General features: G+C 39.0%; 1 protein-coding gene across 8 annotated transcripts in view; it reads left to right on the plus strand.

Moving 5' to 3' along the window:
- Positions 1 to 27980, plus strand: part of PDE3A (phosphodiesterase 3A) — an 842956-nt gene that overhangs the window by 524599 nt on the left and 290377 nt on the right. For 7 of the 8 annotated variants that reach the window (XM_060024385.1, XM_060024386.1, XM_060024388.1 and 4 more), the window contains one exon: positions 5232 to 5352. In XM_060024385.1, coding sequence (XP_059880368.1) covers positions 5320 to 5352 — 33 coding nt within the window. In that variant the 5' untranslated portion in view covers positions 5232 to 5319. Of the gene's footprint in view, positions 1 to 5231; positions 5353 to 10040; positions 10971 to 27980 lie in introns of those variants that run through there. The other variant, XM_060024383.1, reaches the window with a different exon arrangement.

Consider the following 27980-nt stretch of genomic DNA (forward strand, 5'->3'; position numbering starts at 1 on the left):
TAGTAATGGACTAAGATCCTTAGAAAAGAAAAAAAGAAGAGAAAAAATAAAATCAATATAAAGATTAGGTCAAGGAGAGGAGAGTGATTATCAGAGAAAAGTTACACATTCCTGGATTTATCTAGAGTCATGCTTTTCTGGGATGGAAGAAGAATCACATTGCTTTCTTCCACAATCACTATTCTTACAGAGCTCAAAATGCCCCATTTCTAGATTTTGGTTAAAGGAAATCATTGAGCCTAAGGTCTGTAGGTAATTTGCAATTTCTGTGGAAATTTACCGTAGCTCTGTGGTTCCAGTAGGATGAAAAAAATGCCTCACAGTTTCAGGCAGAGAGTAACTCAGATTAATTAACATGGTACTTCCCTCTCAGTACCTGAATGTGAGATATTGATTATATCAAGAAGCCCAGAGGATGCCTTCTTTTGTGAGCCCCATATTAGTAGGAGAAATAATAGACTTGAGCATTTTCCTTTTTGTATTTGCATTTAAGTCTAAATTTAAGTCTATTATTTAAGAGTAAATAATAATTTGTAGACACTGATTACTTCTCTTCTACAGTTTCTACAGGTGATTGTTTAAATGCTGCATTTTGACACTTTTGCTATATTCTTACAACATAGTTATTGTGTTCAAGGCACGCCACACCAGAGTCATAAATGAGATTGCCCTATTGGAGCGAATGTTTTCGGGGAGGCAAGAATTTAAGAGGCAGTGTAACAGATAGCCCCAGATTCTGTAAGATCCAATACATCTACGAGTTAAAAGAACATTGTAAATGTAGGGAGTGTAGGATAAATGGTCAAGCTCCAGTGTTCTTTAGCTACCTTGACTTCAAGATGAAAAATACATAATTGCTGGATCATGGCATCACCAGACCTGGAATCCAGACTGAATTGTGGAGTGTCTTAAGTGAGGCATCTGTGCTTGTTTCTATATTTATTCAATTAAGATGCTATTATCTGCTCCATCCATTTTGTGTATTTCATAGTGAACGATGTAAATCATCTTTGAAAGCAAAGAATAAAACTATACTTAAATACTTGTATTTCTTTTTAGGACAAACTGTTTCATAATAATTAAAAGAGTAAACTATTGTATTTTCTATTTTTTAGTTATACTTTTACTTTATATGATATATAACAATTATTTCAAAACAAATTAACCAAACACCAAAAGAATTGCAATGTCTGAACAGTACAGAGAAAACCAGTAAGGTAAGTTTTTTTAAGTGACATGCCTAAGCACACGAAAGATAGTAGCGATTCCCTTTCAAGTAGCGTCAGAGAAAATGCAAAATACACATTTTTCTTTTCTTTTTTAAAAATTTATTTATTTTATTTATTTTTGGCTGTGTTCGGTCTTCGTTGCTGTGCGTGGGCTTTCTCTAGTTGTGGCCAGTGGGGGCTACTCTTCATTGCGGAGCACGGACTCTAGGCGTGCGTGCTTCAGTAGTTGTGGCTCACAGGCTCTAGAGCACAGGCTCAGTAGTTGTGGCGCACGGGCTTAGTTGCTCCGCGGCGTGTGGGATCTTCTTGGACCAGGGATCGAACCCATGTCCCCTGCGTTGGCAGGTGGATTCTTAACCACCACGCCACCAGGGAAGCCCACAGTTTTCTTTTTATATAGTAGATTCATATGCAGTTGTAAGAAATAATTCGGAGATATTTATGTACTCTTTACCCAGTTTCCCCCAATGGTAATATCTTGAAAAACTATAGGACAAATTCAGAAGCAGGATATTGGCATTGATATAGTTAAGATATAGAACAGGTTCAGCACAAAGATCCCTCCAGCTGCCCTTCTGTAGCCACACATATGTTTTCCTCTCAACCCTCTCCCTGACCTCTGCCAACCACTCATCTGTTCTCCATTTTGATAATTTCTTTTTCATTTCAAGAATGTTATGTAAGAGTGATCATATAATATGTGATTTTGGGGGATTCATTTTTTTCACTCAGCATAATTCCCTGGGGATTTATCCAAGTTATTGTGTGTATCAATAATTTGTCTGTTTTCATTGCTGAGTAACATTCCACAAAATATACCGAACACCCCTTACTGGGAATGCTGTTTTACCTAGGGGCCCCTTGTTTTTGACTAAAGTACACAATGAAAGAATTGTACACAATGAAAGAATCATTACACAGAATGAGAGAGCTGCCTCTTGTTGCAATCTATTTTTTTAAATTCTGGGGGTTTAAGGGACTAGTATCTAGAATATAAAGGAACACTTGCAACAGTATGTCCATCAATGGAATATTATCCAGCCATCAAAAAGAGTACTGATACCTGCTACAAAATGGATTAACCTTGAAAACATGCTAAGTGAAAGAAGTCAGACACAAAAGGCCACAGATTATATAATTTCATTTATATGAAATGTTCAGAACAGGCAAATCCATAGAGATGGAAAGTAGATTAGCAGGTGTGGGGACTGTGGTGGGGAGTGGAGAATGAGGAGTGGCTACAAATGGGAATAGAGTTTCTTTTGGGGGTTCTGAAAATATTCTGGAATTAGATGGCATTGATGATTGCACAACTTTGTGAATGCACTAAAAACATCTGAACTGTGCCCTTTAAAGAGGTAAATTTTATGATATGTGAATTATACTCCAATTAAAAAGTAGTGGGACTTCCCATCTTTGGAAATTTTCAAGCTGTTAGAATTTTGATTAGGTGAGAGACAGATGGTGACCTCTAAATTTTCTTAGATTCAGATTATATTAGAGAATACGTTATGGCAATTAATAAGCCCTGGAATGAAGAATCAGGAGATTTGGGTTCCGTTGTCATTGATGTTTCATTAGCTCGAGCAGATCTCAGTCTCTCTGGGTCTCGGTTCCCTTTTGTGTAAAATAGGGATAATAATATAAGCTTCACGAACAACACGTACATTGTGAAGATTAATTTGGATTATTTTAAAAGCTGCAGAGCACAATATAGATGTTCTATTAGGATATTTCCAGAATTACATAATTTAATCTTTTTATGAATGAGTTTTGGTTCCAATTTATAATTTCATTCTATTTTTAAATATGCTTTCTCCTTAGGTTGGTTGTAAAGGAAAAGAGCAGTGGGTGATGGATTATTCAGCGAAGATTTTCAATTACTAAATTATCTCTATTCTTTCTTTTTATCTCTTCTTCCATCAATTGCCTAATTCTAGACATCTGGCTGATTATAACTTTCCTCCGAAACGATAAGGAAGCTCAAAATGCTCTATTGACCTTTAAAAACACTGGTAGATTTCATATAAAAGAGGATTAATTTTATAGACCAAAGATGTTTCTGGGCTGTATATAAATTTTGTCCTGGCATCCTACTATCACATGTACAAAAAGTAATAGTTTGGGTGCTATTATAACTTCTGAGGGTAAAGTAAAAACTAACTTTAAAATTCAGTGGTATTGGACTATCAAAAGAAATAGCTTATACCTACATTTTCCTTTCTATCAAGCAACCCTCAAATTTTTCTCTATAAATATTCTCTAACTGAAAACACAAATCGTCCTTAAGTTCTGAACTTTAGAATGGTCTGCACATCAGTGGCAGCTGTAGAACTGAGGTATTTGCTCACGAAGTCAGAAAGAGCTCAGGCTTGGACCATTTATCAGTAATTTACTTGGCAGGCACTGTATTTTCTTCCTTCTAACTCTCCCCCCAAAGAAGATTTTTTTTTTCATACTGTTACATATTCCTTTTACATTTTAGTAAAATTCATTCCTCTTCATAAAACAGGATTTGAGGTGTTCCTTTAACAGAAAAGTTCATTTTTGTAGATTATAGTAAATATGGGCTGTAATTCACTCGTGAAGATGATGTTACTGAAAATTCCTGCCACCTCTTCCCCTATTACATGCTCTCTGCCCACCCTTTGCCCCAACCAAAAAAATTTTTTTTTTTTTTTTTTTGCGGTACGCGGGCCTCTCACCGTTGTGGCCTCTCCCGCTGCGGAGCACAGCCTCCGGACGCGCAGGCTCAGTGGCCATAGCTCACGAGCCCAGCCGCTCCGCGGCATGTGGAATCCTCCCGGGCCAAGGCACGAACCCGTGTCCCCTGCATCGGCAGGCAGACTCTCAACCACTGTGCCACCAGGGAAGCCCGCAAAAAAATTTTTAAGTTCTTTGATTTTCTTACACTATTACTGTGTGGCTCTATTCAGAGTCCAGTGGAAGAGAATTTTTATTTCGTTTTTAAATTAAAGTGAATGATCTTAAAGAATAAGACACAAGAGTAAATCTTTATTACTCTCAGGCTTTTGCCAACATATTGCTTATATTTTGAGATTAGGATATTATTATTATTTATTTATTTATTTGTTTTTGGCTGTGTTGGGTCTTAGTTGCTGCACGTGGGCTTTCTCTAGTTGTGGCGAGCAGGGGCCACCCCTTGCTGTGGCACGCGGGCTTCTCACTGCAGTGGCCTCTCTGTGGAGCATGGGCTCTAGGTGCGTGGGCTTCAGTAGCTGTGGCACGTGGGCTCAGTAGTTGTGGCTCGTGGGCTCCAGAGCGCAGGCTCAGTAGTTGTGGCGCATGGGCTTAGTTGCTCCGCAGCATGCGGGATCTTCCCGGACCAGGTCTCGAACCCATGTCCCCTGCATTGGCAGGCGGATTCTTAACCACTGCACCACCAAGGAAGCCAGAGATTAGGATTATTTTAAAAGTAATTATTACTGAACAGAAAGCAGTTCACATTCAGTCCTTTCCTTCCTCCACCACTTACCTGCACAAATACAACTGAAAATTACTACTTAGAAAGGTAGCTCTGAGATATCACAAGATTTTGAATCACCACAGAAAGATTCAAATAAGTGTGTTTTGCTGACGGTGCTAAAGCAGAGAAGTGGAATCATTCATTTTAATAAAACTCTTTAAAATAATAATATAAGCAATCTTAAAGCTCTTATTACTCATAATATCCATAATATTTTGCTATCTGTAAAAAAAAACAGATATACAGTAAATGCATTCACACTCTTTTGTTTGACTCATGTGCTCTGTACCCTGTGAGTTCCTTCTTCCTTAGTAACCTTATAATCCACTGGGATTGAGACACGGAGGGTGCAAAGAATTATGTGAAGCAAAGCATGTCTTCACTTTTGAATAGAACATCACCTTTTGATATATATGTATATGAGACTATTAAGTGAAAAGTATGCTGATTTCACACGCACACAATTTATCATTATTTGTAAGACTTTAACAGAATATATATTTGTATTTTTACAGAATAATTCACTTTTCAAAGAGTAACAACACTTGCAAGTCCAGAGGAGAGAGTTACTGATGTTACCGATGTTATCGATCAGAGTAACGGATGTGGATGCGATGGAGAACACATCGATGTATGGTAGGAAATATTTGGATTCTAGGCCTGATCATGATCACATCTATTTTATAAATCAGCCTTAGTGTGTATCATTTCCAAAGATCATGCATTTGTGTTGCAGACCAACTGAGGGAATTTATGGAGAAGTGATAAAGAACTATGATTCGCAGTTGGCAAGCTACTAAGGTCTTGGCATTTACACTATGTTTATTTTAACAGCCTTCATAAAGAATACAGTTGAATTACACATTTGATTAGTGAGTCAAATACTAGATGTCTCAAAAATTCCCATGTAAAGTGCCAAAGGTTAGAGGTGTACCTGAGATTATAATCTCTCAGGCTCCAGGCCTGAAGACTTTATCTGCAAAAAGCTTCGTCCCTTTAATCCAACGTGACAACAAAATGTTATTGTTTTCTGCATGTGCTACCAAGTGAACAAGGTTGGGAATCCCTGTACCTAAAGCACTCTGATTTCCTTAACGATTTGTTTAGATAAGGTAGAGACAGCCTTTAACACCCAAAATGTGATGTCAGGAAGGCCAGGGAAGCCTTTGGACGGTTTTGAGGAGGGAGCGACATCATAGGATTCACATTTGAAAACCATCACTCTGGCTGTCGTGTAGCAAATGAGTGGTAGGAGGGCAACACCCTCCTCCAAGAAAGTTACTGCAATTGTCCAGGCCAGGGATGATGATGGGTCCTGGGTTGGTTATTATAAGAGGAATGGTGACAAGTGGATAGATTCAGGTTGTATTTTAGAGAAAGAATCAAGTGGACTTGCTAATAGACTGGAACTGGAGCAAGGCAAACAGAGGAAGGAATGGAGGGCAATACCCTCCTTGGGGGGCTGAGCAACTAGATAGTTGGTTATGTTTTTTTCCTGGGGTGGGAGAGGACCAAGGAGAAATAGGTTGAGTGTGGGGATTGTGGAAGGGCCGGGAGGGAGCTGGAAGTTAAGAATTGTGTATTGGATAAATTATATTTTAGATACCCATTGGATTACATGCACGGAGGCCAGGTGTGTAGTGGAGAATGAGTGAACCCACACTGTGGGGTGTAAACTTTTGAATTTAACAGAATTCCCTTAATGATAACTATATTTAGCCAAATGCAAGTGATATGCAGTGGGGTTAATTTCTAGATCCTCTTCACAAAGTACTAATAAAACACAATCCCTGGCTTTGGCTAAGTGGAGGGTTTTAGCAAGTCAAATTTGAATTTTTCTTTCCATTTTCCATATTCTCTTTTTCTGTGTGTACCACATTTTCCTGATCTTTTGGCTGTGTTGTCACTTTCTTGAATTAGAACGCATCAGTCACTGTCTGCAGAAAATGGGAAGTTTCTATTTCTATGTGGTTGCTCAATGCCCGCTTTACAAGTTGGGTCTGATTTCATTTAACATGCTGCGCACAACGCTAGACACTCCTTTCAGGTACTAGAGCACTGCAGCTTTCTGCATCTACCTAAGAAGAGTATTTTGTTGTTTTCATTTCTCTGCCTCCAGATTCTGGATGGTAATGCCAGTGAGGGGTGGAATCTACCTTCTTTCCTTTTGGTGGGACAAATAACTTTCTGGTTGTGATGTTTGTTGAGAATTGGGAGAAATCAGGATATTGCCTCTCTAATACTATTGAACACCTCAAGAATGTCATTGTTTAACAAACAGAATCTAGTGTTTCTGTCTTGCGGCCATTAACAAATGCCATTCTTATGTTTTTTCCGTCACAATGTTGCTTTAATATCTACATTCCACCTCCTACATGTTCAGTTTTTATGGTGATTTATTGTTTCTTTCTAAAGAACTGAGATAATTGTGGGGAGTAGACTACAGTGAAAATGGAAATATTCTAAAATTCTCACTATTCCTTTCTTGCTAACCTTGATATATGCCCAGATTTTAAGCTTCTCAGTTTAATACGCTATTTTTGATGCCAGTGGATATTAGCATGATATTCCAATCAAGGCTTTTCACTCTGAAATGTTTCAGGTAGGCGCTGGCATATGAATCATACGTCTCAGGAAAAAGGAAACTCAAAGTATGTGTGCAGGCTAGGGGGCTCATTTGTCTTTGGCAAAGACATCGCTGCTCCTGTTTCTTTAATTATTAAACAGATGGTGCCCACTGCCATTGACTAGCTGCCCAACTTGTTTTCCATGTGGAAACATGGTTCTGGACATCTGATGGAGAGAAGCTGTATCATCATAGCTCCTCATATCCCTTTATGCCCTAATATTAATACCTGTCCCAAACTAGAGCAGGCTGTTTCCCATGAAGCTAAGCTTAAGACTTAAGCCATCTTCTCCCCTATCCCATGATTTAATTTTCTCTCAAGTATCTCCTTTGCCTTTTTTTTTTATATTGCTTCATCTCTACACATAAAATACAGTGGCATATTGAGCCAATTATCCAAATACTCCAGGCTCTAAACACATTTTAACCTGGAATGTTCAGATAATTAAGACACGATTGGATTATTATTATTGAGGGCAAATGGCATCTAAGGTAGCCATATTAAAAATGAACAAGAATGGACTATTCTTGTGTTAAGTGTAAAAAGAAACTAGCTCCCCACATTGATGGACTTTTAAAAAGTCCATTGAACAGATATTGAATTATTTCTCATAATCTGCCAAAAAAAGTTAGATTTAAATTTTTTTCCTTCAGTTTCCCCAATACTACATTCCTACAGTACATGAAATGAGTAGCCTGTAAACTTCAATAACTAGGGTCCTGATTTTTTTCTCATAAGCTTTATTCATGGTAGACATAGTATTTCACAACCAGACGGTCTTCTAAGATCTTTTCTAGTGTTAACCTACCTGTTCTCACCGTCCCTCTCTTGAGATTTCTTTCTTTCTTTTTTCTTTTTTGTGATATGCGGGCCTCTCACCGTTGTGGCCTCTCCCGTTGCGGAGCACAGGCTCCGGACGCGCAGGCTCAGCGGCCATGGCTCACGGGCCCAGCCGCTCCGCGGCACGTGGGATCTTCCCGGACCGGGGCCTGAACCCGTATCCCCTGCATCGGCAGGCGGACTCTCAACCGCTGCGCCACCAGGGAAGCCCGAGATTTCTTTATATTACTTTCTGATCGACTGTTTGGGCTTCCTAACTTTGTACACCTTTTTGAGGCCAGGGTCACTTAATCTCAATGTAGTTTACCATCCACCATCAACAACAACTGTTGACTGTTGTTCTTATGCATTTTTTTTTAAGTAACAATTTTTAAAAAATGCTCTCCCCTCCCCCTTCTTTTTAAATAATGCTATTACGGTCTAGGTAACTTATTGAGATTTTCCATTATTTGGCCCAACAGAAAAGCTTGGCTTTTCTGTTGAAAACAGACCTTCCAGCAGGAGCAGTCTGGCCTTACAATACCACCTGAAATTGGTTTGCTGTTGTACCTGATATAAGCATCTTTGAATCACTCAGACAGTAGATGTGGCTGTCATTTTTCACGACAGTGGGAAGTCTGTTGACTCCCATCGCCTGCTAAGTATCCAAGCACAGTCCTTTTTTTCCCCCAACGTCCTGGTCAGCTTGGCGTGAGGGCCAGCCGCAGACCCCCGCGCCCCCCGGATGCAAAGAGCTGGGCGGTGGGCGGGTCTGAGCAACCCCTTCGCCAAGGTGCTAGCTGCGCGGCCCGGCTCCGGGAAAAGGATCTCCGGAGCTGAGAACAGCGCCTCCTCCGGGGGAGGGGCGGGAGCTGAGCTTGGGAAAGCTTTCCTAGGGAGTTGCCTTAAAGAAAGCAAGCGGGATTGCAGATCAGTCCAGCTGTCTGCTTTTTATACAATTGAAACTAGTCGTCTCCACTCGCTTCCCTTTGGAAAATTGCAAATCACCACCAACCTCGCACCAAAAAGAAGGAAAAAAAAAAAAAAAAAAAAAGAGAGAGAGAGAGAGAGCGAGAGAGAGAGCAAATCTCCTTCTCCCTTCTCACCCTCCCGTTCCTCTCACCCTCCCTTCCTCTCCAGCTCGCTCGCCCTCCCTCCTTTCCCTTGCGGCAGCCGCTCGTCTCTAGGACTAGGTCTCTCTCCGACGGGACTTAGCAACTTCTTGGTTATTTCTCAGCCCCTTTTCTATTTTCTCCACCCTTTGCCATGAACTGGACCTACAGACGCTGGGGAGGCTGTGCTTTCTGCCCCAGGGAATGGCGGTTCGCTTCCTGGGGCCGGGCCGGGGAGGATCGGCCGAGGAGAAAGAAAGAGTGATAGAGAAAGAGCTGCAGGAAGGAAGAGAAGGGGGACCTCCATCTGCCGCGGGCCCCGCGCGCAGCAGCGCCCGGGATGGCCCCGAGCTCGCCCTGCGCCCCCGGCTCCAGCAGCGGCTGCGGACCCCGCGCGCAGGACGCCTCGGGCAATCTTTAAAACCCTGAAGTCCGAAGAGACCCCGGAGGACAGAAGTCGGGGGGTGGGGGTGGAGCGGAGAATTTTGCAAGCTTTTCCAAGAGAGAAAAAGAGGAAGTCTGATCGTTTCTGCCTGTGCTAGCTTTTCACTTGAAAGCTCCTCTCTGGAGCATCTAGCCTTCTCCAGGAGTTATTCGAAAGCTGAAACTTTCAGTGCTCGCGGGCCTGGGAGAAGAAGGAGGGATTCCGAGGGTGGGATTGGGAGGAGAGCAAGCGAGCGTGCGTGCGTGTCTGTGTGTGTGTGTGTGTGTGTGGCGGGGTGGGGGCGTCGGGGGGACCTCGGGGACTCCGCGAAGAGGGCGCACCATGGCCGTGCCGGGCGAGGCCGCCCGAGTCGGGGCCAAGCCCGGCCACGCAGAGGCGAGGCCGGCCCCCTCATCGCCCCGGGGCCCGGGCTGCCGCGGCTGCTGGGGCGCCCTGGTGCTGCGGCTACTCCGGCGCTCGCAGAAACTTTCCTCGGCGCTGTGCGCGGGCTCCCTGTCCTTTCTGCTGGCGTTGCTGGTGAGGCTGGTCCGCGGAGAGATTGGCTGTGACCTGGAGCGGAGTGAGGAGGCGGCGGCGGCAGCGGAGGAGGAGGAGGAAGCGGCCCCCGGGGCAGAAGGGGGCGTCTTCCCGGGGCTTCGGGGAGGTGCTCCCGGGGGCGGCGCGCCGCTCGGCCCCTGGCTGCAGCCCTCGGCGCTGCTCTTCAGTCTCCTGTGTGCCTTCTTCTGGATGGGCTTGTACCTCCAGCGCGCCGGGGTGCGCCTGCCTCTGGCCGTCGCGCTGCTGGCCGCCTGCTGCGGGGGGGAAGCGCTCGTCCAGATTGGGCTGGGCGTCGGGGAGGATCACTTACTCTCGCTCCCCGCCGCGGGGGTGGTGCTCAGCTGCTTGGCCGCCGCGACATGGCTGGTACTGAGGCTGAGGCTGGGCGTCCTCATGATCGCCTTGACTAGCGCGGTCAGGACCGTGGCCCTCATTTCCCTAGAGAGGTTCAAGGTCGCCTGGAGACCTTACCTGGCGTACTTGGCCGGAGTGCTGGGGATCCTCCTGGCCAGATACGCGGAGCAAATTTTGCCACAGTCCACGGGGGCGGCTCCGAGGGAGCATTTCGGGTCCCAGCTGATCGCTGGGACCAAGGAAGAGATCCCGGTGTTTAAGAGGAGGAGGCGGTCCAGCTCCGTGGTGTCCGCCGAGATGTCGGGCTGCAGCAGCAAGTCCCATCGGAGGACCTCCCTGCCCTGCATCCCGAGGGAACAGGTAAGCGCTGGCAGCCCCTCTCACTCACCTCTCGGGAAAACTTGAAACCCCTGGGATCCGCCACAAAGTGGAGGGAATTTGAGCGCTGGGAACAGAAGGAAAAGAGAGCCCAGAAAACTGTTCTAACTTCAGACTTAGTTGGAAACAAGCGGGGTTTTCTCCCCCTCTCACACAGTATTTTATAACCTGAACAACAGGAACCCGAATAAGTAGTAAAACTAGGTGAGCTTTGCGGGGTCTTCCACAGCTGGGCCAACTTTTTAGATCTGCTACACCTGCGTATGGCTTGCCCTCATGCTTTCCTCCTTTAGCAGAAATGTTCGAATTAAGTTTAATTATTGTTTCAAGCGATGGGTGATTTTTAAAACGAGGATTTTACTAGATTTCTTTCTGTTTCTTTTTATAAAATTTCTTTCTTCTAAAGGGACAGGTAAACGTTTATGGACGTCAGTAAAAATATTTTACAGTTAAAGCAAGGAATACTTGAAGGTGAGGTGCTGATACGCGTTCTCGTCTTGCAGTACGTTTTACTTGAAGAGACTGCGTTTGGTGGTGCCCAGTTTGTTTTTAAGTGTGATTTGGGGACATACATTATTACATGCTCATGTGTTTTGTATTATCATAAACTTCAATTTGGGGAACAATATGTCTGAACTTAAGAATTTGCCAGAATCATGGACTGCGCTGTTAGTATCAACTTCAGAAAACATATCTCTTGAGTTATCTACATGCTTAAGTGAATATTTAGAAATTCAAATGGATTTATACAGGAAACATTAATTCAGGGGAGTATTTCTAAATTGCTGGTAATATCAGTCTTTCAGGAAGGAGGAGGAAGAGTCTAGAATTATGAGTCAAGTTATACCAAATAAAAGTTTAGTGAATTATGGGGACCAATTTCCTTATTATCATTAAGTGTTTTGAGACCATGGAGTATAGTTGCTATAAAGGGCATAAAAGAACAAATCCCAATTTTAAAAGCAGATTGTATCTGAGAAGAAGTACCTCAGTGTTTGCCTCTCTACTCCAAGCTGATTTGACACTTGGGGGTAGGGATGGCAGAGAGCTGGTTATGTACAGCAAGTGGAAATTTACACTTTTCCCATTTAAATTTATGCCTACCTGTGGTACTATTAGGACTTTAGGGAGTGAGAGAGTATCCTAAGATATACTAAGCTTTTTCTTTTTAGGTTATTCTGTGGATAATCATTTGGGTGTTTCTAAGAAATAGCAGTCACCATATGGTGTGGTGACCAGTTTGTTTCTGAAATGGAGTTGAATCCACAGAATGTGGTTGTTTGACATTATTTAGCAGAATGGATGACAGCATCATAGTCTCTGTGTTTATTTTAAAACAAATGTACTTATTTAGCTTTTCGTTTAGATAAAGCAAATATTTCTTGGGTTTAGCTTACTCTAAGAGTGAAGTTAAAAACAGACCACTGACTGATACTCAGTTTTGGTAGAAATCTGGACATCACCAGAATAAAGTAAGCTGTCTACTTAAGGGTAAACCAATTAGGGGAAAAAAAACATCTTAATTTCTTTTTAAAGTCACCTAGGGAATGTCTTTTAAATGAAAACACTGCTAGTTTAAATGTTTTTTGAACACACTTTGCTTTAACTTATAAGGAAATGTGATCTGATCATTGCAAAATTTAACCTAAATTTCTAAGTCAAATCTGTGATTTAAGCATAAATAACTTGACTCCAAATTAATATCGTTTAGCCTCTGAAATTAAATTTCTGAAATTTCATAGTAACATTTAGAAGTTCAGGAGTTAAGGGTGGATTTACGATAAGAGGTTGTTTAGGGGAGTTAACCAGCAGCGTTAATTAACCTGTAGATTTTTATTGGTTTTCTCTGGTTTGAATTGATAAATGGAGGATTTGAATCATCTGCAGACTTGTAAGGAAATAACTGAGCTTTGCATTTTTACGTGTTTTGCTGATGACTTCTGTTGAAAATGTATATTTGTAATCTATTTTGGTCAGTTTTCTTAGCTGCTGTTTTTTTAAAGCCTGTGTTTATGAAGACTCTTCTAAAGTGAGAGACTATCTCTTATGGTTGATGGGAAAACAAGGTTCCATTTAGCAGAAATTTATTTACTGGAAGTTTTAATGAGGGCATGGGTGAGTGTGTACGTGTTAACTTAAGGCTAGTTTTTATATATGACCCATTTAAGTTGTTGCTGAGCATAATTGTTGGGGGTGGGTGGGAACTAATGTGCACTAGGATCTTATAAGACAGGGCGATATCTCATATGTCAGCCTGTGTGAAAAGTTCAGGAGCTATATAGTAATTGGCTTATCTGTTCTATCACAAGGAAACAAACTTCTCATTAAGGGTGCAAAGTGTACCACTGTCGTCCGCATGCTTTATGAAGTCAAGAATCCAAATAATTATAAAACACATATGTAACACTGGCCTGAATGCTACCTGATTAGGAGTTCTTTTCTGAAAGAACATCTACTCTTAAGACAATCGGCAGGCAACAAGTGAATTTTAAGTAGAGGTGTGAGGACATAAAACACAGAGAGGCTGGCAGCGGCCTCTTGAGAATTTATTTGGACCTTGCTCATTACGAGGTTTAAAGGTGAGAGAATTCCAGCCTTTTCTTTTCCAGATGAATGATAGTGGCCACTTGCTTGGGAACTGTCTCTCTGCAATGACTCAATTCTAAAAGGTCAAGGAGAATAGATGATAAAATTTTCATAAGGCAAACCAAATGACAGATGGATTTCTGTCCCTCCCTCACTCCCTTTCTCCCTTTCCCAACCATACTGAAGACAGTAGATCAGCTATTACATATAGAATTGAGTTTTGCAGCATTGATCATAAAGATGGCTTCAACCAAAGAAAGGAGACGTAGATCTAGTCTTCAGTCCCAGAATTAGTGGGACATGGGGTGTGTCTGTGAGATGCAAGTGAAGGTATCTACTTCAGGAAAGAACAAAGTTGGTAACATTTGCATAGCTTTTAGTTCAATCCTACCAGCCCAGTATCCTCAAGATTTTGTAGAACAGTGAGTCAAACTGTACTATTTTGTTTAAGAAGGCAGATGGTTCCATTAAGGTATATGTATCTTTCCTGAGCAGATGTTCACATCCCTGAGCAGGTATCACTGTGCCCTCTGAACTCTAAGGTCCTTAGAATTTCTTGAATTATTAGATATTATGCATGATTAATAAATGTGTTAGTTTTAAACATAAAATTTTAATTTAGCAATTTTTAACACTTGGAAATTGTATCTGAAGGGATGTCTCTCTATTCTCCTTATACATCAAAGAATGCAATTGGCCAGACATTCCCCTCTAATTACTGGGACCACCATGCACATTGATTTAAGAAAGATTCCAAGCCAATGCCATTTTATTTTAGTTACACATTAAGAAGAATTTAATATCTTTGCCTATGGTTTCACATAAAATAAACACAAGCTGTACGCCTCTCACTGTTAATGCAGTTTTACCACTTCATGACAAAGTTCTTTGTGATGGGTACCATATCAGTCAGAAATGTACAGCTGTATACTTCACATTGTGTAATTAAAAATCAAAGGAGTTTCCCAGACGTAAGTCCTTACAGCTCTCAATTAAACATCTTTAGCAAAAACATCTTTAGCAGATTTTTGTAGGAATGTAGCAGTTTTTGCAAGAGTCTAGTGGTTGGTTATCAAAAGTAGAATCAAGTTTTTCATCAGTGATGTAAGAAAGGTATTTTCAAGCAAAAAAGCCAACAACAACACAAAAGTAGTAGAATATAGTAGTAGGTATAGTTTTCAATGGTAGGCATACGGTAGGCCTTCTTACATCATTGGTAAAAAGTATAACTTACTTGCATTTACAGTATAGATTGCTTCTGAAAATACAGAATGTATTGTCCTTTAAACTCCTAAATACATTTCAGGATACTATAACATTTCTCAAATTGAATAAGTTTCCAAAACAGCCATGGGTTTTTAATTCAATTGTAGCTTCTGTCACATTTCAGGAGTATAACTCTGCTCATGGCTATACAAAGAACAATATTGATTATTTATGACCTGCTGACAGAATTAAAATTAATTAATGCCAATTTTTGAAAACCCTGAAAAGGAAAAACAAGATTTTCTCATCCCTTGGGAAAGGTGAGGGAAGAATTTTTTGGTGTGTAGGGACAAAATTGTGATTTTTTACTTTGTGAATATAGACATTTAAGGCATACTGAAAAACTGTTTTGACAGAAAGAGTTAGTGAATCTATATAAATTTACAGAGGTTGGAAGGAGGCAAACAGTAATTTTACTCTTTCTGTATTGAGCCTAAAGTGTAAAAAAGTTAAAACTGTAGAACTGAAAGAAATGCTGTGTATGCTGGGCTGTCATGTTAATTAAATAAACAACCAGAACAGTGACTCTGTGTATGAAATACATTTTGAAAAGCCTGGAGGGGAGGGGTGCAGGCAGGCAAGGGTGAGTGACACTGGCATGAAAAAACATTCATTAGATCTGTAGTGACATTTGTGTGAATTTGTTGTAGTCTGTTAGGAAATACAGCTCTGAGAAGAATCTCTTCAGGACTCTAGGTGAATAAAGGCCTCACCAGATTTAATCTCACTTCCCTTTTCAATACGTTCTCATTTATTATGTTGAAGTAGGAGGTTTATGCGCCTCAAAATTAGAATATATGTTACATTTTAAGATTTTCAGTTAATAGGGTTTGTGCCAGTAACAGCCCAGCAGAGTCTATGTGGACTTCCTTGAAAGCTTGGCATGTTTAATCTAGCAAAAGAATGAGTTTATTTGGGGTTTAGGGGTGGGAGTTGGACTTTTCAGAAAACCTTTTTTGCATGGGGCAAGTTTCTTGAGCTTCGCGAAATTAGACATAATCCTGCGTGTTTCTGGTGAATCGTTTTCATTGGCCATGTGTCTCCTATTCCATGGAGTCTCCGCCTCCCCTTTCTCTTCTGAGTGTGATATTTATAATTGTGTCTTGAAAAAAAAAAGCCTCAAGTATATTAGATTGAAAACTCAATTTGCGTTTATTTTCTACATTCATGTTTTCAGCGAAGCTCTATCAAAGAATTCAGAATGAGCCGGTCAGACACCTCCATATTCTTGCACCTAAATCTGTGCTCTGTTAATATTCAAATGACCGTTACTTCCTTTACATAGAAATTTAAATCCTTGTAGGAATTACCTATCAGTATATACTTTTACTATTGGTAGTATTTTTGAAAGGAGTATTTTTTGTTTGTTTTTGTTTTCCGTAAGGCTTTCCTGGGGCATGGTCTTAACTTTGCACTTGAGAATGTGCGTTTGCACTGTTGTCAACGTAAGATACACAGGTTTGATCTCTGGGGGGAAAATGCTTAAAGATATGCAGAAGTTGTAGTTCAGAGAAAGATCTGTCAGATAGCAGTTGTTGAAAATATTAGTCATACGTGTTCACCCAAAATGTACACTATTTTAAAAGATGCTATCCTTAGCTAATGTTATTCATAAAAGTTTTTGGTCAGTGAACCTATAAAAAGTCGTATCAACATATTTTTGTCTATGTGTTAAGCCTTGTGCTAGAAAGCATACAGATTGCATACAGGTATGATGCAGCACCTTAGCTCTGCAGAGCTTAGAGCCTAGTTAGGGTAATGAGACATCAACATAAGAAAAGGGGAAATCACAGGAAAATATCTAAATGACCTCTTAGCTAATCGTTGAAGGAATGCATACAATAGCTTAGAGCAGGTTTTAAATCTAGATCCAGAACTGTTCATCGCTTCTGTGAAATTTTATGTAAAACTTCATCTGTTCATTTTTCTGGGGAAAATGTTGATATTTTCACAGATTTTCAGAAGGTCCTCAATACATAATGGTTAAATATAAATGTTTTATTTAGATTTTGAGCAGGTTTAGGTTTTGAAGACAAGGGAGAATTGTTTCTTTGAAGTGGAAATTAATTTAGTATACACTAATAGGACTTCTGAAATACAGGTAAAAGTATGATAGGATTTAGGACATGTTATACCTCAAGGTACCACAACGATGGTTCTCCTAGCCTGAGGTAGTCTATGGCTGTAAGGAACTTGTTGTAATGCGATCTTAAAATGCTTAATTCTGTGCAGGCTGTAGTTAGGAGACTAGAATTAGTCTGATTTTAGAGAAAAGGAAACTGAGGGAGAGCCCGTTAAAAGTATGTGGCCGCCTGCGGCAAAATGTTGGCTTTTATCCAATTCTCTCTTGGACTTGAATCTGCCGCTGGGGGAACAGAGTAGGAAAGGAGTAAGGCAGATCATTTTAAGCCTACGTTTCATTTGTAATTTTCAACTCTAAATTCTCATTCAGAATTCGAAGATTGAGTAAAACCCATTTAGAAGACACATATCACAAAACTCTTTGGAGCCCTTACAGTGAATTTTCTGGTCACCTACCAGGCAGCCTTCAGAATGTATTAATCAGGACTTTGTCCCAGAAACGAATGCCAATTGCATTGCAGAGTCCTACTTTGTAGACTCTTTATCTCATCAAAGAAGAGTGTGTGATGGTGGTGTAAATATTGATTTCGGTTTTCATTTTAGTTTATCAATAAATTGATTTAAAAATGTTCAGGATTTCAGACTTCAGTTTGAAAAGTCATCTGCACATGGGTAAAGCATTTCTTTGTTAGCAAAAACAGCTGGTGGTTTTTGTGCACCTAAATTATTTTGCATGGTTTCTGTAGGAATCTGTTAAAATGTAAGTAAATAGAGTGTAATATTAGAAGTCATGAAGAACATTACCATCTAGAAGATGGAAAGCTATTTGGGAAAAGTCACAAACGAAACAGCTTCTGTCTGTTTGATTTGATTAGAGCTGTCATTTATTATTGAGGAATCGGAAGGATTATTACAGATTTTAAGTGTTGCCAGTCCTGCTAAGATAGTGATGAAGTTACTTACATGTATTCATGTTTTTTCATCCTAAGAATATGAATAGTTATAAGAGCACATGATGTCCGTTGGTGTGTGTGTACGTGTATGTGCAAGACTTTTTCCTCTGCCAGGAAATTGCTTTGGTTGCATCAATTTAGTGGAGAAACAGTGTCACCCAGTGGCTTTGATGAAAACAGTCCTGTAAACATTATAGATAAGCGCTGTCCAATAGAAATATAACGAAGTACTGAATTTTATATTTTCTAGTAGCCTTATAAAAAAGTAAAAAAAAAAAAAACAGGTGAAATGCATGATAATAACTGTTGAACTTAATCCATTATATCCTGTCAACAGAAAATCAACATAAAAAAGCAAGGTATTTTGTTTTCTGCTTTTTGTGCTAAAGTCTAAGTATGTGGTGTGTGTTTTCCACTTACAGCACATCTCAGTCTGGTGCAGCCACATTTCAAGTACTTGGTAGACACATGTGGCTAATGGCTACCTTTTGGGACATTTTTAAAGAGGTGAAGTGCTTGAATACTAATGTCATCTCTTCTGGTCTGATGGAAAATCCATGTAGATTTAATGATATCACTTAATATACAACTGTTCACATTTGTATGTAGTCTTGATAGTGCATTTTTGTACCACTTACCACTCTAATAGTTGGCACGTTAGTCTGTTCTCCCTCTTCTCTTCATTTCTCATTATTGCACATATTTTAAAATATGTTGATTTTAATTGGAGCGGGAGTTTAACAGAGCCCTTAAATAAGGAAGCTTTTTGTTCACTTGATTTGTAACACAGAATCAGGTTTTCCAGCTAATTATGAATTTGCTTTTTGAAGTGTGATTAGTTAACAGCGATGGCTTATATATACAGTGTGAACACGTGATCAGCCTTGTTCATGGTGATTAGTCTGTAATTGGGTTATCTAATGTCTCTTTAGAAATGAAAGTGCTTATGTTTGTAATGCAGGTCGTATCTTGGTAACTTAGGAAACTAAAGCCGCAAACTGGCTAGTAGCTTTAATGGATGAAAATTCTAACAGTGTCTGTAAAGGGCTGATGATTCTTCACTATTGCTTATGTAAACACCACTCTCATGGATATACAAAAGGAAAATGCTTCCATTTTGTGTATAGAGAGGACTGGAGATTTTGATAGTGTGGAATTCTAAAGTAGGAATTGAGATTAGGTGGCTTTTGAAGCTCTGTGTGATTTCAAACTGCCGGGTAAACTCAAAAAAATGTACAGATGGAAAAGAAGAACTTTTAAATGTCACCTTCCTTCCATCTCCTTTCCCCAAGCTCTATGAATTCAGAACTGTAGTCATAGTTCCAATATTGCATCGAGAAGTGATGAGAAAACAATTTTTAAATATAGCATGTTCCTTTATATACACAGATGTATAGAATTATTTTTTAAAGTATGCATTTATTTTGCATTTATTGGTTTATATCTGTGATGTTTATCATGGCTTTTGACTTATAAATCAAAACTTATAAATGACTTTATGATGACTTTTGATTCACAAATTTCTCCCTTTTAAAGCGAGATCTATTATGTATCTTTGCATTAGAGAATAAAAATAGTGGGATACATAGGTTTTTACGTATCCCTTAGGAAATAATCTAGAAAGAGCAAAGGTAATAGAATCTAGATATACAAAGAAGCACATTGGTCTAAAATGAAATAATGTGGACTCAGTCTCACTCCTGGTGAAGCTGGATTCATTTAGACTTCTTGAAGTAGCTAGCTGGAGAGTAAAATGCCATAGTAATCGTAACTGTTACTTGAAAGAGTTTGTATTTGAAAGTAACTAGTCATTTGCCCTGGCTAATTTTGAAATTGCTTTAAATTAATGTAGAGGTTGGTCTTGTAATTTTTTTTTTGGCCAGTCTTCTCTTCTGACAATGTACTGTATGTGTGTGTATGTATATATTTTTTTCCAAGAAATGCATTTTATTTCACGTTTATTTTTTAACATAATAGATTCTTCTCAGTCAGAGTGTGTTTAAAAATTTAAGGAATGCCTTTCTATCCCCTACACCCCATAGTACCTTGTCAGAATATTGAAATAATTTTATGCAAAAAGCTTGTGGTTTTGATTTAATAGGATTTGAATAGAAATTTTCCACCTTCTGAAGTAAGTTGAAATAACTGAATATTTATGCTATGTTTGTGGCAGGTATTTCCTCCTCTTCAGGTATAATCCACTTAAATAAACCTAATGGAAGTTTGAAGTCAGAGCAGTATTATTTGGGGAGGACGTTTTATTTTGTGGTGACTCCTGTGAAGTCAGCCTCCTTTGGACATTGTTAAACTAGGTTGAGCACAGGGAAAGGAAATCGTTCTTATTTTTAAACTAAGTATTTTAGAGGATGGAATTAACAGGTCCGCTTAGGAAATGGTCTTCAGGAGGCAGTGCTACTCCTTGTGATATGAAACATCCCCTTGTTTGGGAGTTAGTATTTTGGGGTCCCGACTCAGCAGCAGTCTCCCAGGAAGTTGGGAGAGGCACCCTGAGTTGCCTAGGCTTCCTTGAACATTTGCTTTCTAGGCTCAAGAACTGAAGAAGTCAGATTCACATCACAACGGTTCTCATTATAAAAGGAATCAACATTTTTGGCCTCCTTGTATCAGCCATAAGTATTTGCTTTAGAAAATTTCAGCCCAGTGCCTTGCTTGCAGTAGGCGCTAACTGGCGGAATAAATGGATAGAAAAGAAAGAAATGATTTTAATCTGAAATATTTATCCCCCTAATCTCCTGAGATTGAGCTAGTGATTAAACCCATTGAAGTAAACTTCTATAGAGAAGAAAAGAAATAGCCTATTCACTAGTCTGTGAACTTACATTTTGAATGTTTGTACTTTTATTACTTTAAAAATATTCTCTGCCATGTGTCAGATAAGGGGCTGAATTTGCCTGTGCCTTTCATGGTAGGAAATCCCACGTTCAGCATGAGTCCTAGATATTTATTTTTAGCTCACTTCCAACTGAAAATAACCAAAGCCACCACCAAGATCACTGTGGTGTGAACTTTAGAAAGGTCTCTGAAATTAGGGTACATTTTTCAGAAAAATAAAAATTCAAGTCTTTCACGTGCAACTAATACATTAATTGAGAAAGTATCAACTTTGACGTTATTTGTGCTGTCACTTTCCACAAAGTGTTGGCAGGTGTTCAGCTACACCCTTTTCACAGTCAGTCTGTATCCTATTAGAGGTTCTTACTCAATCGCTGCATTTTCTGAAAAGTCTAATGTAAAGTAAATACTATCTCTTTTTTTAACCTTTTAATTGTGCTCAGTTACAAAATATAATTTGAGCCTGTTGCGTCCAGAGATGACTTTGTGAAATTAGCTTATTTCAAATGTCATCCAACTGTAGCGCTAGTCCAATTGTGCTGAATAATCTAGAAGTTTGGTAGCATACTTCAGAGTCCAGAGGAATTTAAGAATCAACAGTTCACAAGGTTTTATTGAAATGACAGGTTTTAGTTTATCTAGTCAATTTTTTTTTTTTTGGTCCATCTAGTTTTTAATAGAACTTGACTTGTTAAAATAGAAAGTTTTAAGTCAAATAAGAATATTTTGTTGCTGTAGTTATAATTCTTAATAGAGATATTGTCATCTCCTCTCACTGAAATCAGACATTTCTCTTCTGAGTTATGTTAGGCAGATTATCCTGCCTTTAAATAAACTAGGAGTACAGTTTAGAAATAAAAGTTATTTCCAACTTTGTTTTCTGGGAATAAGTTTCTTTTAGTTTGTGGATGTCAAATGTTATCATAGATAGATCTTTTAGAAAGGCTGCCATTACTGAACCCTTTGAGAGTTTGAGATATCTTTGAATATATTATTTTAAAAAAATCTGAATGTTGTTTCTCTTTGAAAACATAAATTACAAACTGAGAATTTAGTTGTAAATTAATTCATCTTTTGAAATAAGCAAGGTATATTCTTTTGGTAAAGGAGCCATTTCTAAACTTATTTGACATTTTTGTCAAATGTAAAATAAAATAAAAAATTTAGGAGCAAAACCTTCCACTCTATTTTCATTTTGAGACAGGAAGCTAACTGTATGTCTTTACCATTTGAAGAGTGTCTGTTTTTCCTCTTAATGACTTGTTTTGGCTACATGGAAATTGTTTTTGCTAGATAAACAGGACCTAAATTATAGCACAGTTATTAAGGCAGTAGCCTCATTTTGTCCACTTCTCATTCCTTTTTACTTGAATAATAATGGGATTAGCTCTTCTTCACCCCTTCAGAGAATGACAGCGAGAGCTTTTAAACCTTTTCAGTGGACCTTCTGAAGCCATTAACTAGTCCTCAATGAAAAGTGTGAGAATTCGGTTGGGAATGTTGGATCCAGATATAACTTAACACTGATTAAGTAAATTATCTAAAAAATAAAGTGGCATTCAGAAATGGAAACTGCCCACAATAAATAAGTGAAAGAAGTGAATGCTAGTATTCTGCTAGAAGAAGACTAGATCAAAATCAAAAGAATTCCTCAGTTTAAAAAACATATATTTATTGTATGGTCTTTTGGGGGCATAATGTCGGTGCCCTTAAAATCTAGAACTCCTTATGATTTGGAAAGAGGAGACCCTGCGGGCGTCACTCCTGGACGCTGGGCAGGATGTCCAGCCATGCGTTAGCTTAGGATCTGTGCTTAGACCAAAAACACTTCGATCATTTTCCAGAGGTCATAATGCTATTCCTGAACTTTCCTGGCATTCATTATTTTCCAAGTCGTCGATTCTTACATTTTAGTTCTTTAGCACATTTATCACTTTGACTTATAACTGTACCGTTAGGGCAGTCTTGTGTGAACTTTTACCTCTTATGCGACCAGATCGGTGAAAAATGCCAGCAAGTAAATATATCTTATTTAAGATCCACTCTCTCTATATCACACTGATTCTTTGTTACCTTCTAAGTATTTCAATATGCCTGGCTTCTTATCTTCTTTTTCCCTGGGACCAATTAATCTTATGTAATTATTATAATGCCATATTAATCAAACCCTTGTTTATGAATTCTAACTGTAAACGCCTCTGATTAGTAGATTTATAGACTTCCTTCAGATGCTTTCAGAATTTGTAGGAGATGGCCTGACCTCACCTACTGATCATTACACATTATCTGGCACTTTCTAAATAGAGCTGCTATACGTCTTCAATGCTATAGTTCTCGAATTTTAGTGTGAATAAAAGTGATCTGGGAAGCCTATTAAAATGCAAATTCCTAGGTCCTAAGGTCAGATACTCTGATTTACTTATGTGTAGAGCAGGGTCCAGAAATCGAGTTTTAGAGCATTTTGGTTGCCTCAGTGAAGAAACACAGGACTATAAACTTCTGTCTACTAAAACTAGACAGAAAGTTGGGACTTTTGCAATCTGATTAAGCAAATAGTTAAAAAGTACTTGGCTTGGTATCATGGGGAAAACTTATTTATTTATGTAAACACACACGTATACGTACGTACGTAGACACACAGAGAGATTATAGTGAATCAACCTATGACATTCATAAAATTTTCACTTTGATTTCCCCATTGAGGATACCTCAGAGAAGTTATTCGACACTCTGCAGATCAATTTCTTCTTCTGTGAGAAAGGAGTAACAATTTCTTCACTTATCTCATACGCTGTTACGAAGCTTAAATAAAAATATATTGCCCTACAAATGTTAAGTAGAAAGAGTATGTGCACTCGACAGAGACAGGCTGAAGCTTTATAATGTAAAGTTCCTTCAACTTTCTGAACTTGAATAATCCTGTCTGTAACATAGGAATACTACAGCCTACTTCTTAAGGGGTGAAGATGAAATTAATAGAAAGAATGGACATCGGTTCTTGTCAAACATTCCCCCCGCCCCGTGACTGAACAAGAATATTCCTACCCATTAGGGCCATGTCATTGAAGGCTGTTGGTAAATGTCAGAAAGTATAACGCAAAACAACGCAAACAGTTTTGCATTTGATAAAAAAAATAGACTTGCAGGTCTACAAAAGATGCAGGTTTTCTTAAGTTAAATGATATTAGACGGTTGCTTAAATTACAGTTAAATTACAGAAGAGCCTGGAGATTCAGACAAGCTCACAGTGGAAGAAGAAACATTTGACAAAGATGGTGACAGGTGCTTCAGAAGAAAAAGATGTGAAGTGACAAAGGATGAAGGAGGATATTTAGGAAAATTGATGGAATTGAACATGTTTGTAAAAATAGCTGATGGCTCCTTTGAGTCAGCTGTGCAATCATGTATCATATAACCCCATCAGCAACGTGATTTGTGCTCTTGCTGCCATTATGCGCCATATTTGGTTCTGAGAAACAAAGTTATTTCTCAAAATTTTTAGCTTAAGTTTTTGTGGCGGCATTCTCGTCATACCCTTCTTTTTTGCTTGCCAATGAGATCATTGTTCTCAAATAATAGGGACTTCCTGCTTATAATCTGTGGAAAGCAGCTAGTTCAGTGCTAGTTCAGCAGTGGCCCTCAGTGAGTGTTGATTTCACCACATTAGCATATTCCTGTAGCTACTCTCTCTCTTTACCAGCTTCCACAGGGCCTCAACACTCAGACCACTTTTCTTCCAGATTTTCCCACCCATTGAATGATTTTTGAGCCTTGAGTGAGGTGCTTGTTTTGGATTGACCTCCACAGGAGCAGGAATCCTGTATCATCTCACTCTACCACCATTGGTTTCAATTTAGAAATTCTGCTTGGGGTAATCATGTTATTCTCCAACTTGATCAAAGGAAGTTTTTTGGTTTTCACTTCTGTGATACAGGAGGAGATGTCAGAAAGGTGATGAGGAGGGCCAGTAGATCAATAGGCTGTGGAGGTAATTGCAGGACTGGTGCTCCAAGCAGAATGGGAAGCCATTCATTGAAGGGTTAAGTGAAGAAGGGATGTGATCAAACTTACATTCAGTAGGATCTCTCAAGCAATCTGTGCTGAGTGAAAATAGGTGGTAGGATGGAAGAAGGGAGATCAGTTAGAAGACTATTGAAGTAATCCAAGGAGGATTGGGGATGATACCAGGAGGTAGTGTTAGAGAGATTGTAAATATCTATTGAAGGCAATGCCACCAAGATTGGCATTGACTGGGTGATCTCCTGGAAGGTAGGGAGAGAGTTCCTTTAATGTCTCCTCTTTTATTTAGGGGCCTAATATTAAGCATTTCTTGCTTTAAAAAAAATCTGATTGGGTTGACCTTTTTTTTTTTTCTTCTTTTCAATTTTACCTTCTGTCTTTGCCTTTCAGAGGATGTTCAAATTGTGAGCGTTTCCAGAAAACCATCAGATCTCCTTATGTTGAAACTCTAATCAAGTATCTTAAACTCTGCATAAAGTGTTAGTTTGCTGGGTTTTATAACATTTGGTCTGATAAAACTTAGTTTTGAAATTGTATTCTTATATAAATATCTTTTAAATTTTAAAATAAATTTGAATAAAATATAATTTTAACACATTTAAGTGTCATCCTCACACTCTGTCTTTTAAACACATACCTTTATAACTCATGCTATAATATCCTAAGGTTTAATATGGCAAACAATTAGACCGTTCAAAGAAAATGCAAGGCTTTCTCTTTTTATTAGTCTTGCAGTAGTCTGACAAATCCCATTTTTATCTAAAGCCCTGTTGCCAGTATTTCCCAGACCTTCCTATAGAGGAAATGCTTCTATTTTGTTTTCGTATTAACTCAGACCATTTGTCAACCTACAGAGCACTTCAGTGATAGGTGCTATATAAATATTTAAATTACGATAGCTTGATTGCACTGTAACTTTTCAGAGTTTGCTTAACTCTACATTGTGGCTAGTATCTGATTATGAAATATTTTCCATGCTGCTTGGAAGCCACAAAAGATAAGGAATTTTCAAGCCTGTAGAATGAAGAGTTTTTAATCACATGGGAAAATATTTTGATGAATGGAGAGGGAAATCGGGAAATAAAATGGAGTATATGGCATGTTTTCACCTCAACAATCAAATGCATAGCAGAAAGGAAAGCAGTCAACATGTTTCTTGTTGTTTGTATGAGGGCATCGTGGGTGATTTTTGTTTATTTTTCTATTCTGTAGAGTCTCCGTTTTCAACCCTGCATACTTCTTTTATAATCAGAAAAACAAAACTTTATAAAGAAATGTAGTCATCTGACACTGTTCCCCTGCGTACATTCACAGAGTGCTTTGAGGGCCACTTACCCACTGACTAGTTGTTGGACTTGCAGACATGGAAATAGGAACTCCAGGTGGTTTTATGATTATGAATGGTAATGTGATGTTCGGTACTGGGTAGAACATGTTCAGAAGTATAGTCCATGTGCATTCCCAATTCTTCACCCAGGTGGCTGGAAAGGTGTAAGTTTCTTATAAGATTGGAGGCTCAGTTGGCATGTGATCCTGAAAAATGTGTCCCTGTAGTTATAGATTGGCATACACACAATATTTGCAACTTTACCTGAAAGTAAGGTTTTATGAAAAAATACACATGTGTGCTGAAATATGTACACATGTACTGAAACATGCTTCAATTTTTACAAAGGATTTTGGGCCTATTTTTGTTTAAAAAGTGGAAACAAAACTAATCATGACTGTGATATGTTGAGATGAACGTGAAAATGAATTGGGTTCTATAAGGAGGGAAAATTTTTTTTTAATTAATTAATTTGTGGCTGCCTTGGGTCTTTGTTGCTGCCCTCGGGCTTTTCTCTAGTTGCGGTGAGCGGGGGCTACACTTCATTGTGGTGCGCAGGCTTCTCATTATGGTGGCTTGTCTTGTTGTCCCCTGCATTGGCAGGCGGATTCTTAACCACTGCGCCACCAGGGGAGCCCAAGGAGGGGAAATTCTTTATAAAACATATATAAGCAGTGTATTGAGCCTACCTTGCTGATTATTAGACCAGTAGAGTTGCAAATAGAAACCAACTTCATAATGATTGTTTTTCAAAGTAATAAATATTAAAAAAATTTTTTTTGGCTTGAAAGAAGTCTGTGTTCCAAAATACTTGTTAATACATAGTATGATTTTTCTAATAGTTTATGCATCGTCTATAAATGTAAATAAAATATAAGCATTTTAATTTTAGGATAGTTTAAAATTTTATCCATAATTCATATGCAGACATATAATGAGTTGCTTCTGTATTTTGCTTTTTCTGCATCTGAGCTACTCTGTGTATAATATTGATTAATTTCAGTCTTGCTTGTCAGGATTTGTTGATTATTCTTTGCATTTCCTGTCTAAGACTGAGGAACTTTGTGCGTTCCATTTGTTTTTGCTTGTTTAAATAAATGAATAGGAAAAGAAAGCAGTGTGTAACAAATCACTTCCACATCTAGGATTAACATGTCTTCTCGTTTGAAGAACTGTACATTTCTGTGGAAATAAATTTGAGAATATCAGTTTCTATAATTACCTAAAAAAATAAAGAGACTGTGGGTCTCACTTAACCCCTCCCAAAAAAAAAGTTTTCGGAAATAAATATGATAGAATCAGAGAAAGTAGTTAAACAGAACAACATAACCTTTACTCAAGCATTGTACCCTGTCTTTACTGTTCTATCCAAAGAGAGTTAGCAGATGAGCACTAGCAGATTCTGTTTGAGATGGTTGAGTTAAGGCGACAGAGACTGGTAGGCATTTCTCTGCTGAGTGTCTGTGGGTTGGTGGATGCTGGCGGGGCAGGGGCTGAGGTGGGACTGTGGAGAGGGGGTTTGGCACTGAAGTTTGCATTTGCCTGCAGTTCATCTCTCAGCCTTGCAGGCCAGAGATGCACTTTTTCCATAGAACCAGGGGTTATCAGTTGCTGAGAAACACTAATAATAAAACTGTAACTCATCAATCAATGTCAGGTTATTCATTTACACTGGGGAACTTAGCTCTAAGGAAGACCAGAGTGCCAATAGTTACTGGTAAATGCTTCTTGTTCCTAGTGGGAAAGTCACCTTTAGCATGGTTATTTCCTAGGACGGGACTGCGGATCTCTGGTTTATGAGAATTCCCCTTGGAAACATTACACTGTTCATGTTTTTTATTCTAGGAAGTTTGAAGAGTGCCCATAACATGCTGAAGAGGGTGGGATTATTGGGGGGAGGGTTCA

This window comes from Delphinus delphis, chromosome 11, assembly GCF_949987515.2.
Source record: "Delphinus delphis chromosome 11, mDelDel1.2, whole genome shotgun sequence".
NCBI lineage: Eukaryota > Metazoa > Chordata > Mammalia > Artiodactyla > Delphinidae > Delphinus > Delphinus delphis.